Source organism: Nerophis ophidion, linkage group LG27 (assembly GCF_033978795.1).
Source record: "Nerophis ophidion isolate RoL-2023_Sa linkage group LG27, RoL_Noph_v1.0, whole genome shotgun sequence".
NCBI classification, from domain to species: domain Eukaryota; kingdom Metazoa; phylum Chordata; class Actinopteri; order Syngnathiformes; family Syngnathidae; genus Nerophis; species Nerophis ophidion.
This window is the reverse complement of record NC_084637.1, coordinates 23,461,996-23,475,847: the sequence shown is the minus strand read 5'-3', so window position 1 is coordinate 23,475,847 and position 13,852 is coordinate 23,461,996. Positions and strand designations below refer to the sequence as shown.

The window sequence follows — 13,852 nt, the reverse complement described above, 5'->3', positions numbered from 1 at the left end:
CACACACTAATACTTTTATTTATTTTCATGTAAAAAACACTCATTTTTAAAGGTGTGGTGACCATATCAACGGTGGCAACATTTATCTTATTTTGTATTAGTAGTAACGACTTCCATGTTCATTTACGGAATCCGGTCAAGTTCCTTTGATTTCACTTTATCGAACTGTGCGTGCAAGTGGGGCCACATCAGAGCCTGTGTGAGTCTACACTGGAGTCTGATAAACATCACATTATACTTACAGTGTAAACAGTCAGCTGGAAAAAAAAATCTAAATACATTTTTGGGGGGATTTGCGCCACTTTGGCCTGCAGTGTAAATGTAGTCCATATCTCCCAGGCCTACTTAAACGCCTCACCCAAACTATAACCCTTGAGTTTTCCTGACCAACAAACAGCACTTGAATGCAACATTTTCAACACTAAAAAGGAAAAAAAAATCCTCCTTCCTACTGTTTTTTTTTTCTTTTCCATTTTACTCCAAAGTTGGCTCACAGGTTCACGTCAGAAAGTCAGCGTTTAATGCTTTTTGATAGCACATTAATAACAAGTATACAGCATGCTTGCTACGAACACTATTAAGCGTACAGTTATTACAACAACAACATTTCACAGGCATTGTTTCAAAACGTTTGGACATCAGATAAAGGTGCAGTCAAATTCAGACGGGGTGTTTTTTTTTTTACCATAGGATGACATTACGTCAAAGGTGAACGGTACATTTTTCATTCACAATCCCTATGGAAGAGAAGAACATGTGTTTCATTTTTGTATGCATTCTAAATAGTCAAATATAGCAAGCACGAAGTGGCTAACAGTACAGGTAATGTGAGCACACGATTGTGCCAAAAAAGCCTTCTAAAACACATCCAAAAAGTGTCAACAATACTCCATTTACATCTTGTAACCTGAATATTCACCAAGTATTGGCGATATTGTTATTATTAGCCCTGAAACTGAGGGACTGTATAAGCTACTAACGAGCTTATGCTGCTATATTGCACATTGAGTTGCTGATGCATTGTTGGTGAAAGTTATTTATAGATTATAGAACATGCCTCTCACCTGGATAGTAGAAGATTGTCAACTTTGACATCCACGAAAATGGCAAGAAAGACACAAAAATAAGCTTGTTTGCGGCACCTTTTGCTTTTTCAAACCGCAAGATATAAACGTCCCGTCAGTCAGCATCCAATGAGAGCAGACATTGTACAGTAAGTGATCGTTTGATTATGTTCGTAGTTTGTACTTCTTTTATTAGCACTTTGCTACATGACTCTAGAGCTTCTAAAACGTGTGCCCAACCTCTGCATATTCAGGATCGAAAATATATGGTTCTGGATCATTATTATGGGCTTCACTGTGGCAGAGGGGTTAGTGCGTCTGACTCACAATACGAAGGTCCTGAGTAGTCACGGTTCAATCCCGGGCTCTGGACCTTTCTGTGTGGAGTTTGCATGTCCTCCCTGTGAATGTGTGGTTTCCCTCCAGGTACTCCGGCTTCCTCCCACTTCCAAAGACATGCACCTGGGGATAGGTTGATTGGCAACACTAAATTGGTCCTAGTGTGTGAATGTGAGTGTGAATGTTGTCTGTCTATCTGTGTTGGCCCTGCGATGAGGTGGCGACTTGTCCAGGGTGTACCCAGCCCACCGCAACCCCAAAGGGAATAAGCGGTAGAAAAATGGATGGATGGACAGTCAGCATCCAGTGACAGCTGACATTGTACAGTAAGTGATCATTTTATTATGTTTGTAGTTTGTACTTCTGTTACTTAGCACATTGCTACATGCTAGAGCTTCTAAAATTTGTGCTCAACCTCTGCATATTCAGGATCGAAAATATAAGGTTCTGGATCATTATTTGTCCCAAAGTAGTCTTCGTTGTCTCTAATGAAGGCTATCATGATAAGTAGCGTTGTTGTTGATGGAAATAGAGAATGTTATGATGCGTCAGTGAAATGATTAAGCTGTCGTTTGCTTAGAAGGAGCAAAACATGTAAATATTACATGTTATTATTTATGTTCTTGATACTACATTACATATATAATTAGTGTATATCTAACAATGATGGAGGTTTTTGAATGTTTTTTTAGAAGGCTTTTATAGAGCAACGGCCATTCTTTGTTAGCTGACTTTTACTAGCTTTTGTTTACGATTTAGAATGCATAAAAACTGGAGAAACATTTGTTCTTGTTTTAAACAAACACTGGAATACTAGATTCATAATCACAACACTTTTCTTATACAAATGGTACCACATTTAATGTACACTGTACAATCCAAGAAGGCTTTTGAGTGCTCTGTGCTACGTGATCATGAAAAAATTAATTAAAATGTATATCATTGTTTTCATCTAAACAGAGAGAAAATTCGGTTGTGATAAAAAAAAATTAAAAAATGAAAATGACTCCTTCAAGAGGCGGCAAAGTTACAACAATGCAGTTACAAGTGGAAGCATAGATTAAACAAAACAAGTGGACATTATTATTTAAAACACTCTTAAGTTGTAACGGACATTTGCACAACATTTCATATTGATTCCATTTGAGTTAGTTGAAGATATTTTGTTAAAAGTGGCTTAAAGTCCTATGCTAATAACACCATGTTAACCCAATGGACGCGGCGAGCTAAGCTAATGCATACAAATGAATGGAGATGGACAGACTCACCAATTGCGTGGTTTAAGTCAAGAAACATCTCTTTCGACGCGTTTCGGGCTGTGGTCAGAGACTCCTGGCTACACGTCGACATCCGATAACATTTTGTTGGAGTGAAAAATTGTGAAAACATGAAACCATTTAGACACACAACTGCAGCAAACTACAACACTACTCCCGTGGACTATTTACTATTGGGTATCAAATAATGCGGTGATTGGTCCTGCTTGGTCACGTGACCAATCAGCGCGAAGCCGTGATGACGTAATGACGCACTGTTTACAATTGCAAGACAATACAGACTGAACACACTTTTTGAAAAGGGCTGTAAAAAACATTTTCCGTGTACACATATAATAAAAACAGATTTGTTAGGCCCATCTCTCTTAAAAAAAATATATATTTTCAACTTTACTGTGAAAATTACATATTAATACCTATCATTTTCTTTGAGTCACGTTACCGGATATTGCTTTATTCTGAGCATCTGATTGGCTAAAGGGGGTTTGCGATTAGCGGGTGTGGCGTCACCTGCTGGTCGCACATTTCCATCCAAAAGAGAATAAAATAAATCATAAATCAGTAAGACAATAACAACTTTTGACGATGTCAGAATACAAACATAGTAGATTTTTTTTTTTTAATCCTCGAAGACTACGAATAATGGAATTATCACATTTAAACTAACTCTCTGTACTTTTGTACGTTTTTTGATTGATTGATTGAAACTTTTATTAGTAGGTTGCACAGTACAGTACATATTCAGTACAACTGACCACTAAATGGTAACACCCGAATACGTTTTTCAACTTGTTTAATCAATTCATGGTATAACATACTTGCCAACCATCCCAGATTTTCCGGGCGACTCTCGAAATTCAGCGCCTCTCCCGAAAAACCTCCAGGGACAAATTTTCTCCCGAAAATCTCCCGAAATTCAGGCGGAGCCTCCAGCTCCATGCGGACCTGAGTCCATCCATCCATCCATCTTCTTCCGATTATCCGAGGTCGGGTCGCGGGGGCAGCAGCCTAAGCAGGGAAGCCCAGACTTCCCTCTCCTCAGCCACTTCGTCTAGCTCTTCCCGGGGGATCCCGAGGCGTTCCCAGGCCAGCCGGGAGACATAGTCTTCCTAACGTGTCCTGGGTCTTCCCCGTGGCCTCCTACCGGTTGGATGTGCCCTAAACACCTCCCTCGGGAGGCTTTCGGGTGGCATCCTGACCAGATGCCCGAACCACTTCATCTGGCTCCTCTCGATGTGGAGGAACAGCGGCTTTACTTTGAGTTCCTCCCGGATGACGGAGCTTCTCACCCTATCTCTAAGGGAGAGCCCCGCCACACGGCGGAGGAAACTCATTTCGGCCGCTTGTACCCGTGATCTTTTCCTTTCGGTCATTACCCAAAGCTCATGTCCATAGGTGAGGATGGGAACGTAGATCGATCGGTAAATTGAGAGCTTTGCCTTCCGGCTCAGCTCCTTCTTCACCACAACAGATCGGTACAACGTCCGCATTACTGAAGACGCCACACCGATCCGCCTGTTGATCTCACGATCCACTCTTCCCCCACTCGTGTACAAGACTCCTAGGTACTTGAACTCCTCCACTTGGGGCCTGAGTGACGTGTATAAAGAGCGTTTCTGTAGAATGATCAAGGGTGGGTTTCTTATGTGGGTTTATTGTTAGGCAGTTTCATTAACGTCCTCCCAGCGTGGTAAAACAACACAACAACAGCAGTTCGTTTTCGTCTACCGTAAAGCAGGTCGTCTGCCTAAACAGCAATGATGTGACACTCTTAAACAGGACAATACTGCCATCTACTGTACATGCATATGGTTACAAAAATAAGGATGGACAATTCAACCCTTAACTCAACAATGAGTAGATGAGTGTTATGTGTGTGTAAATGTGTAAATAAATGAACACTGAAATTCAAGTATATATATATATATATATATATATATATATATATATATATATATATATATACACACACAGCTAGAATTCACCGAAAGTGAAGTATTTCTTATATATATATATATATATATATATATATATATATATACACTGTATATGAAATACTTGACTTGGTGAATCTAGGGGGAAATATACTCCTCCCCTCTTAACCACGCCCCGCCCCCACCCCACCTCCCGAAATCGCAGGTCTCAAGGTTGGCAAGTATGTGGTATAATAATGTCATAAATGTAAAGTTGTTAATATAATTATTCAACATTTAACAGTGATCTAATGCGAATAATTGTACTGTCTGGATGTTATAGTTGGTTCCCTTACGCTTCTGAGTTTCATTTTCAAGTATTACAGAGAATATTTTGCATGCAATTGCTGTAGCCTGGAAGTAGTCTTTGCCATTAAGTTTTTTGTCTTTTGTGGAGTGCTACAAGGTGTTCGTACTGTAATTTACCACACACCAAATTGATTGTAACACTGTTAAAACCACTTGGTAGCATGTATATGGCACATCCAATGTAACTCAGCATCAAGCAAGGACATTCTGAAAAGCCGGCCCTTATTTTTCACCGTTTTCTATTCAGATTCTTTGTTTTGATGGCATGGAAGTTAAGGAAATATGTTAGCGTTTGATTTTATGGGAGTTAGTACTCGGTCTGTACCAAATTAAAGTACAGAATTCGGTACCCATCCCTAAGTAAAATAGCTACAGGGCGCATATTTAAACGATTGCCGCACAATTACAACGGGTGTTTTAGGGCGTGTTCTGTATAAAAACATATCACATTTTTTCCTGTCACCATCCTCCTGCCTTTTTATTTTCTTTTGTTACACCAGCAATGTTTTCAGAGAAAACACCTTAATTGGAGGTCTAATAGTCCTCCTCAGCACGCGCCAGACAAGGAAAACAAACACTGCGCCTGTCAAACGGGCTCAAGGCTTAGAAAGAAAAGAGAAAGAAATGTGTGAATGCTTTTTTTTTTTTTTTTTGAAGTGACATTGCGTATAAAATACACTTATTTCACAGGAGGACTCCCAGATAGGATTTTTTGTTTTGTTTTAAAGACACATTGACGCGAGCTGTCAGTCAAAGAGTGCGAGGGTGCCACTGCGGACAGTCCTGATGATGTCATGTCTATAAAAATAATAAGAAATCAGTACAAGATCCCCTGCTGAGTTTGTACATTTACCCCCAGTCCAGAATGTGAAAACTCGTATAAAATCCTGTGAAAATAAAATTAAATAAAGGTTTGATTGAGGGAAATATGTATTTGATGCAAGCATGTGTGTCCTGTCCCTTTAAGAGAGTATTCCTACCTTACTTTCTACTAGAGCTGTCAGCACTCCATTGTAGACCTACACAAGACTGGAATGAACAAGATGGCCACCCACAACAAGAAGCTTTTTGGGAAAGACACTACTGTTAGCGTACAGCATCCCAAACTTTTCCCAAACAGATTTTCCAATACATTTCTAAAACAGTGGGCGGATGCATTGCTCAAAAATCACTATGACGTTTATCCCGTATGTTGGACTACAGCCAAAAATGGCGGATCTCTTACAAACTACAAAAATAATTTACCATAAATCATTATGATGAATTTTTTACAGTACAAACACTTTGTAAGGCGCGACATAACACATTCAGCTTTGTGGAAAAAGCTACTTCCGAGTTAGACAACATACCATATATAGCCTATTCAGTACTACTCAAAAACTACAAAACATGGCGACTGGATGTGGCGTAGAGATCATAAATGATGACATACTTCCGGAAAAAAGTCTGTTTTATATATATATATATATATATATATATATATATATATATATATATATATATATATATATATATTGTGTGTTTATAAATGTTAATTGTTTGATAATAAAATTCCGTGATTGGAGAAATTCAACTGCAGTATTCCATAGGCTACATCCATGAACCTGAATGTGTTATGTTGCGCCCTACAAGGTGTTTGTTCTGTCAGTAATATGCTTATTACACACCAGGTGTTTGATTGTAATGTTCATCTCAGTTGTAGCTTTCATTACCAAATTTGGAGGTGTTGAAACCGCCATGTAAAATCGCTAATGCTAATAGTAGCTCGTTTATGGCAAATCCAATCTAAGTTAGCGTCAAGCTAGTGCACTTTGGAAGAGTGGGGCCTTACTTTACTAAGCATACTTGCTTTCTTGGTGTTAAAATGTATGCAACGTTACTTGACTGATCGTTTACGTGGACCGGTGTTTAGTCTGCGACCGGACGTGACGTCACGTGCAACAAAAGGTAGCAAAATATGGCGCCCTTTGACTTTGCCTGAATCGACACCCGGTAGTACCGAAGGACTGCGGTGTATATCAGTACCAAAGTCGGTACCCATCCCGCCTCAGCAGTGAGATCAACACATGAGTCCTTCATCCGCTGAACCGTCAACACGTCGTTTCCCGTTTTCACGAACGGACTAAGAACTTTTGTAGCTCAGTGAAGTCCAGGTTCCAAGACTTGTTCTTTACAAAGTGAAACTAAGACATGGTTAGGATTCTGAAGTCGTGAATCGAATCAGTTCAACCGTGATAGAAAACAGGGATTTTTGGATGTGTGGTGGATTCTAAAGTCTCCAGGTTTCTTCAAGTGGTTTTGAATTGTGTCCTCTCCTTATCTTCATGTCCAGGACAGTAGTAGTCTTTGTCCAGACAACGTAAAGACCACGCCTCATTTTACCAGAGTCGGTTCATGTACATATCCAGTTCTGCTGGTCCTTCAGTTCTGTCTTAGTTGTCGTACTTTCATAGTCTACATCACTGATCCCTTGCTCGAAGGTCCCTCGGCATCCTGTTTCTCTCCCCGGAACTTTTGCTGCGAGCCTTCCTGGCGCTCTCCTGGGCCTGCCGGTACTTCTCCACCATGCCCTTGTGCTTCCTCCTCAGCTTTTCGTTGCACCACATCCTCTCGCAGTACTCCTCCACGTGGGGCAGGTTGGACGGTCCGATCATCTGCATAACATCCTTGAACCACAACCGGGACTGGCCGACGAGGCCCGGCCTACCAAAGGAATGGCAAGGCATCCAGCTCCTGTATCCCGCACCCTGTCTGTCCTTAAGGAGGTCTGAGAGGCCGGCGTTGTCCCGTTGCCCCACCAGCTCGTCCAGGGTGTCCCCTTGGAGGACTTCCAGGGTGATCCGACTTAGAGTCTGGGTGAAACCAAACTCTCTGGATCTGCAAATGTAGACGCCAGCGTCCTGGTTCAGGAGACGACGGAAGAGGAGGCCCTGGTCTGTGGACATGACCCGATCGTCCAGCTTGACCTGGGAGCCACAAACAGAAGAGATGTTGGTATTGGAGAACAACAGTCTGGTCAATACACATATTTCCAGCCAAAGCTCAGTGTGGATAAACTCTTGTGAGCGATGTGGAATGAGAACAACACGGAATGCTAACAACACACCCACTGCAATGGCTATCTTAGCTCCAACAATCGAGGTGACCAAGTTTTGTCAAAACAACTTACGCCCATGGTTTCAGCCGAGTTCTAACTTAGAGGAATCACCCAGGATGTGATGAGGTACTGCCAGGTCGTGGTTCTGTTGTAGTGGCCGGGTGACAGTTAAAGCCAATGAGTGCTGGCGTCTACAGTCCAACATACTCCAGACTACTAGATTGGAACCAGTGTAAAGGTGACGGCATGGGTGTTACTTCACGTTTAGAGGGATCGTATTATGTTAAAAAAAAACTTATTTAGAAGGTCGTAAAAACTATGAAAATATTAATAATATTCCTACTTTGCGGAAATTGGTTTATGACAGTCAGTCCTAAAACGAATTAGCCGCGATAAATGAGGGAATATAACTGTGCACTTGAATCAGTCACTGTTCTTTAAGGGTGCACAAAAAAGTATTCATGACGAGTCCGATTAGAGATGTTTACCAATATTTTTTGGTACTGTTTTTTAATTGGATTGGCCTAGAACAGGGCTATTCCAGGACATAATGAAGAAAGTTACAGTATGGAGAGTCCAAGGGCTCAGGGCTCGAGCATCGAAATGTGGAAGTTTGGTCAAAAAGTGCCTCCACAGGTTATATTCCTTTGAGACTGCTTACGTCATTACAAAGTAAACGCATCAGCTTTCACACTGCACTGTCAATACATTCAGCGTGTGCAGTTAGACAGATAGTTAAAGGCCTACTGAAATGGGATTTTCTTATTTAAACGGGGATAGCAGGTCCATCCTATGGGTCATACTTGATCATTTCGCAATATTGCTATATTTTTGCCGAAAGGAAAGAGAACATCGACGATAAAGTTCGCAACTTTTGGTGCTGATAAAAAAAGCCTTGCCTTTACCGGAAGTCGCAGACGATGACGTCACAAGGGTGAGGGCTCCTCACGTCCTCACATTGTTTTTAATGGGAGCCTCCAGCAGTAAGAGCAATTCTGACCGAGAAAACGACAATTTCCCCATTAATTTGAGCGAGGATGAAAGATTTGTGGATGATGATATTGATAGTGAAGGACTGGAAAAAAAAAAATAAAAAAAAATAAATAAAATAAAAAGCGACGGCTCCGATGTAATTAGACACATTTACTGGGATCATTCTGGAAGATCCCTTATCTGCTTATTGTTTTAATAGTATTTTAGTGACATTGTAAAGACATACCTCGAGGTCGGATGGCTGCAGTGAACACATAGTGTCTTAGAGAGAAGCCAAAGAGCCAAGCTCACAGCTGCCTTTTTTGACAGCTGCTGCAGGACAATGATGTCTCCGGTAAGATATAGATCACAATTTTCCCATCCAAAAACATGCTGGTTGACGTAGAGAAAACATGTTCGCTTGACCGCTCTGCTAAATGGTAAATGGGTTATACTTGTATAGCGCTTTTCTACCTTCAAGGTACTCAAAGCGCTTTGACACTATTTCCACATTCACCCATACACACACATTCACACACTGATGACGGGAGCTGCCATGCAAGGCCCTAACCACAAACCATCAGGAGCATGGGTGAAGTGTCTTGCTCAAGGACACAACAGATCGTGACGAGGTTGGTAGAAGGTGGGGATTGAACCAGGAACCCTCAGGTTGCTGGCACGGCCACTCTCCCAACTTCGCCACGCCCCCCCCTGCTTGCTTCACAACAAACAAAGAAACACCGGCTGCATCTCGGTGCTAAAGACAGCTGCAATCCACCGCTTTCCACCAACAGCATTGTTCTTTATAGTCTCCATTATTAATTGGACAAATTGCAAAAGATTCAGCCACACTGACGTCCAAATTACTGTGTAATTATGCGATGAAAAGAGACGACTTTTAACCGTAACTGGTGCTGAGCTAATATTTCCTGACAGTCCGTGACGTCGTGCGCACGCGTCATAAATTCCGCGACGTTTTCAACAGGATACTTGGCGTGAAATTTAAAATTGCAATTTAGTAAACTAAAAAGGCCGTATTGGCATGTGTTGCAATGTTAATATTTCATCATTGATACATAAACTATCAGACTGTATGGTCGGTAGTAGTGGGTTTCAGTAGGCCTTTAACAGCATGAAGAAACAGAAGCTCAAGAAGTTTTGTTGAGGATTGATGATCCTTCTTTTGAATTGGTTTCCCTTACCAGTTTTATTTCTTGACACTATTTCATTTGTTTAGGATTATAAGACTGACAATATAAACATAGTATAAACATTACAAAACCACATCGTCGATAATCGACCAATGTGTGTTTTAGATTAATAAAATAGAAGGTTTAGTGTTAATACATTCACACAATAAACTACAGATGTTTACGCATGTAGAAATGACACAGCATCCACATCAAACATTGTGCACAAATGGGTTGTATGGTATACCGATGCTAGTATAGCGTTGCGGTACTAATGAATCAACAACGGTACTATACTCTGTTTGCAAAGTACCGGTTCGCCATATTTTTTTATTTTTTTACAGGCATGACGGCGTATCATTGTCACGTCATGACATTGCTGGTTTTACGAGCAGAAGAGCATGTTCGGCAGCGCACGCACACACGTAGTACTTACAAGCAGACAGTGTGTAGACAGAAAAGGGAGAATGGACACATTTTGACTTAAAAACTAAAGATAAAGGTGAAGTAATAACATTGAAACGCCCCTCAGGAAGAGGTGCTTTAAGACATGGCTAGTGAAGTGAAGTAAATTATATTTATATAGCGCTTTTCTCTAGTGACTCAAAGCGCTTTACATAGTGAAACCCAATATCTAAGTTACATTTAAACCAGTGTGGGTGGCACTGGGAGCAGGTGGGTAAAGTGTCTTGCCCAAGGACACAACGGCAGTAACTAGGATGGCACAAGCGGGAATAGAACCTGCAACCCTCAAGTTGCTGGCACGGCCACTCTACCAACCGAGCTATACCGCCCCGGCTAGCTAGCTAGTGACCAATATCCATCCACAATTGGCAGTGTTTTAGCTACTTCTAAATCACAAATCCTCGCCTCCATGGCGACAAATAAAGTAAGGGTTTTACTGGAGGATGAGGAATAGCTAAATATGCTTCACTACACACCATAGGAGGATACAATAGCTCACTAGCGTCACAACGCAAACAAATGATGTGGGTGGATCTACACCTGACATCCACTGTCATGATACCAAATACAATAGTATGTCTAGTCGATACTAATACGATTACATCAATATTTTTTATCATTAACAAATCTTTTTTCCTTTTAAAAAAAATCACATTATGTTTATAAACTAAGAAAATAAGTCCATGGACACATAAGGACTTTGAATATGACGAATGTATGATCTTGTAACTACCTGGTATCGGATCGATACCTAAATGTGTGGTATCGTCCAAAACTAATGTAAAGTATCAAACAACAGAAGAAATAAGTGAATATTAAATTTGAACAGAAGTGGAGATAGAACATGTTAAAACATAAAATAAGCAGGTATTTAAAGTAAATGAACATGTAGATTAATAATCCATGTTTACTGTTTGTCCCTCATAATGTTGACAAAATAAAAAATGATAAATTACACAATATGTTACTGCATACTTCAGCAGACTAATTAGGAGTCTTTGTTTCTTTACTTACTACTAAAAGTCTAGTAAGTTCACTATTTTATTTAAGGACAAAATTGCAATAATAAACACATGTTTAAAATACCCTAAGATTTTTGATTAAAATAAAGCCAGTAATGCATATTTTGTGGTCCCCTTTATTTAAAAAAGTATCGAAATACATTTTGGTACCGGTACCAAAATATTGGTATCGGGACAACCCCAGCGCACAATGAATGTGGCTCAACACAATTAAACCTGAGGTGTAGCGTTATCGCCCTCCCCTGGTCAAATTTAGCGCTACGTGTATTCAACAAGCTTTGATCGCCTGAGTTACTCAGACAAAACAAACAACACGTGCTGAACATTCATATCTTATTGTCCAGTTGCTGTAAAAAAATAGATTTTCGCAATTTATTTAGATTCCTTTCAGAGTTTATAGTTCCATTTTTGGTTTCTTCTACTCGCCCGACTGCTGCTTTATCGTGACACAAATGCCTCGCTGTTGCCCCCTGCGGGGTGGCGGGTGTACTGCATACATTATCAACCCTAGTTCGAATGGTTTCATCAAGCCTATTTGTGTGATGTTCGGCAGGCCGAATGAAAAGCTTTGGCGGGCCGAATGTGGCCCGGGGGCTGCAAGTTGAATAGACCTGGTCTAGGAATACGATTAGGATTTTGGAGTCATGAAACTGCTATTGGTATTTTTTTTTTTTATGACAGGCTGTCACATTCAGTTCAAGTGCCGCTGCTAGGCACTGGTAGACAACAATAGGCTTGGAGTAGTGACAAACAAGGAAGCAACAGCACACTAAAGTTTGTATGGCAACAATATTTCCGCCTATACTTTTTAAAATGTTCTTTTAATCAGACCATATTTTCGGTATATTAGTATTTTACCAGGTAAAAATTCCATCTCTGAATTCCATTTCGGTATGTAAGATTTAATTTTTAGGGAAAAAGTATTTCTAATATACCGAAAATATGGTCAGATTACAAGAGCATTTGAAAAAAGTATATGAATAAGAAGACATAATGAACCTTTTTGAGCAAAATATTTCCTTCCAGTCCCTAAAGTTGCACACGCTATTAATAGTTAGTGTCACATTGACGCAAACGCCATTTAACAGACGACCGCTTCATCGACCCGATCCAAATCCTGTTTCTAAATTGGTTCGTAATTTTCAAAAATCAATAAAAAAGAAAAAAAAAAAAATTATTTTATGAGAATCCATTTTTAAGTAATGCGTGAATGCGTGGGTTCCCTCCGGGTACTCCGGCTTCCTCCCACTTCCAAAGACATGCACCTGGGGATAGGTTGATTGGCAACACTAAATTGGCCCTAGTGTGTGAATGTGAGTGTGAATGTTGTCTGTCTATCTGTGTTGGCCCTGCGATGAGGTGGCGACTTGTCCAGGGTGTATCCCGCCTTCCGCCCGATTGTAGCTGAGATAGGCGCCAGCGCCCCCCGCGACCCCAAAAGGGAATAAGCGGTAGAAAATGGATGGAATTTTTAAGTATATGTTTTTCAGCAGCCAGAAAATTGATTTTCCAACCTGTTTTTAAAAAGTCTCATTGCAATCATTGCTCCAAACACAAAACCCAAAACCAGTGAAATTGGCATGTTGTCCATCCATCCATTTTCTACAGCTTATTCCCTTTCGGGGTCGCGGGGGGCGCTGGCGCCTATCTCAGCTACAATCGGACGGAAGGCAGGGTACACCCTGGTTGTGTAAATGGTAAATAAAAACAGATTACAATGATTTGCAAATCCTTTTCAACTTATTTTCAATTGAATGGACTGCAAAGACAAAATACTTAACGTTGGAACTAAAAAACGTATTTGTTTTTTTGCGAAAAATAATTAACTGAGAATTTAATGGCAGCAACACATTGCAAAAAAGTTGGCACAGGGGCATTTTTACCACTGTGTTACATGGCCTTTCCTTTATTGGCCGAAAAAAAACTTGTCCACTTTGCATCAGTCCATCTTAGATGACCTTGGGCCCAGCCAAGCTTTTCTGTGTGTTGCTGATAAATGGCTTTGGCTAGAGTTTTAACTTGCACTTACAGATGTAGTAAATATATTTACTGGAAGTGTTTTTTCTGCAGTGTTCACCGCATGGGCTCATGCGGTGATATCCTTTATACACTGATGTCGTTTTTTGATGCAGTACCGCCTGATG

At 40.5% G+C, this 13,852-nt stretch overlaps 1 protein-coding gene and 1 pseudogene across 1 annotated transcript in view; both read right to left on the bottom strand.

The window, feature by feature from the left end:
• The window catches only part of LOC133544461 (suppressor of tumorigenicity 14 protein homolog), a 480,364-nt pseudogene that overhangs the window by 68,073 nt on the left and 398,439 nt on the right, over nt 1-13,852 (bottom strand).
• Nucleotides 498-13,852, bottom strand: part of LOC133544042 (semaphorin-3G-like) — a 169,445-nt gene continuing 156,090 nt past the window's right edge. Inside the window, exon 16 of the mRNA XM_061889067.1 lies at nt 498-7,928. Coding sequence (XP_061745051.1) covers nt 7,422-7,928 — 507 coding nt within the window. The 3' untranslated portion in view covers nt 498-7,421. The remainder of the gene's footprint in view (nt 7,929-13,852) is intronic.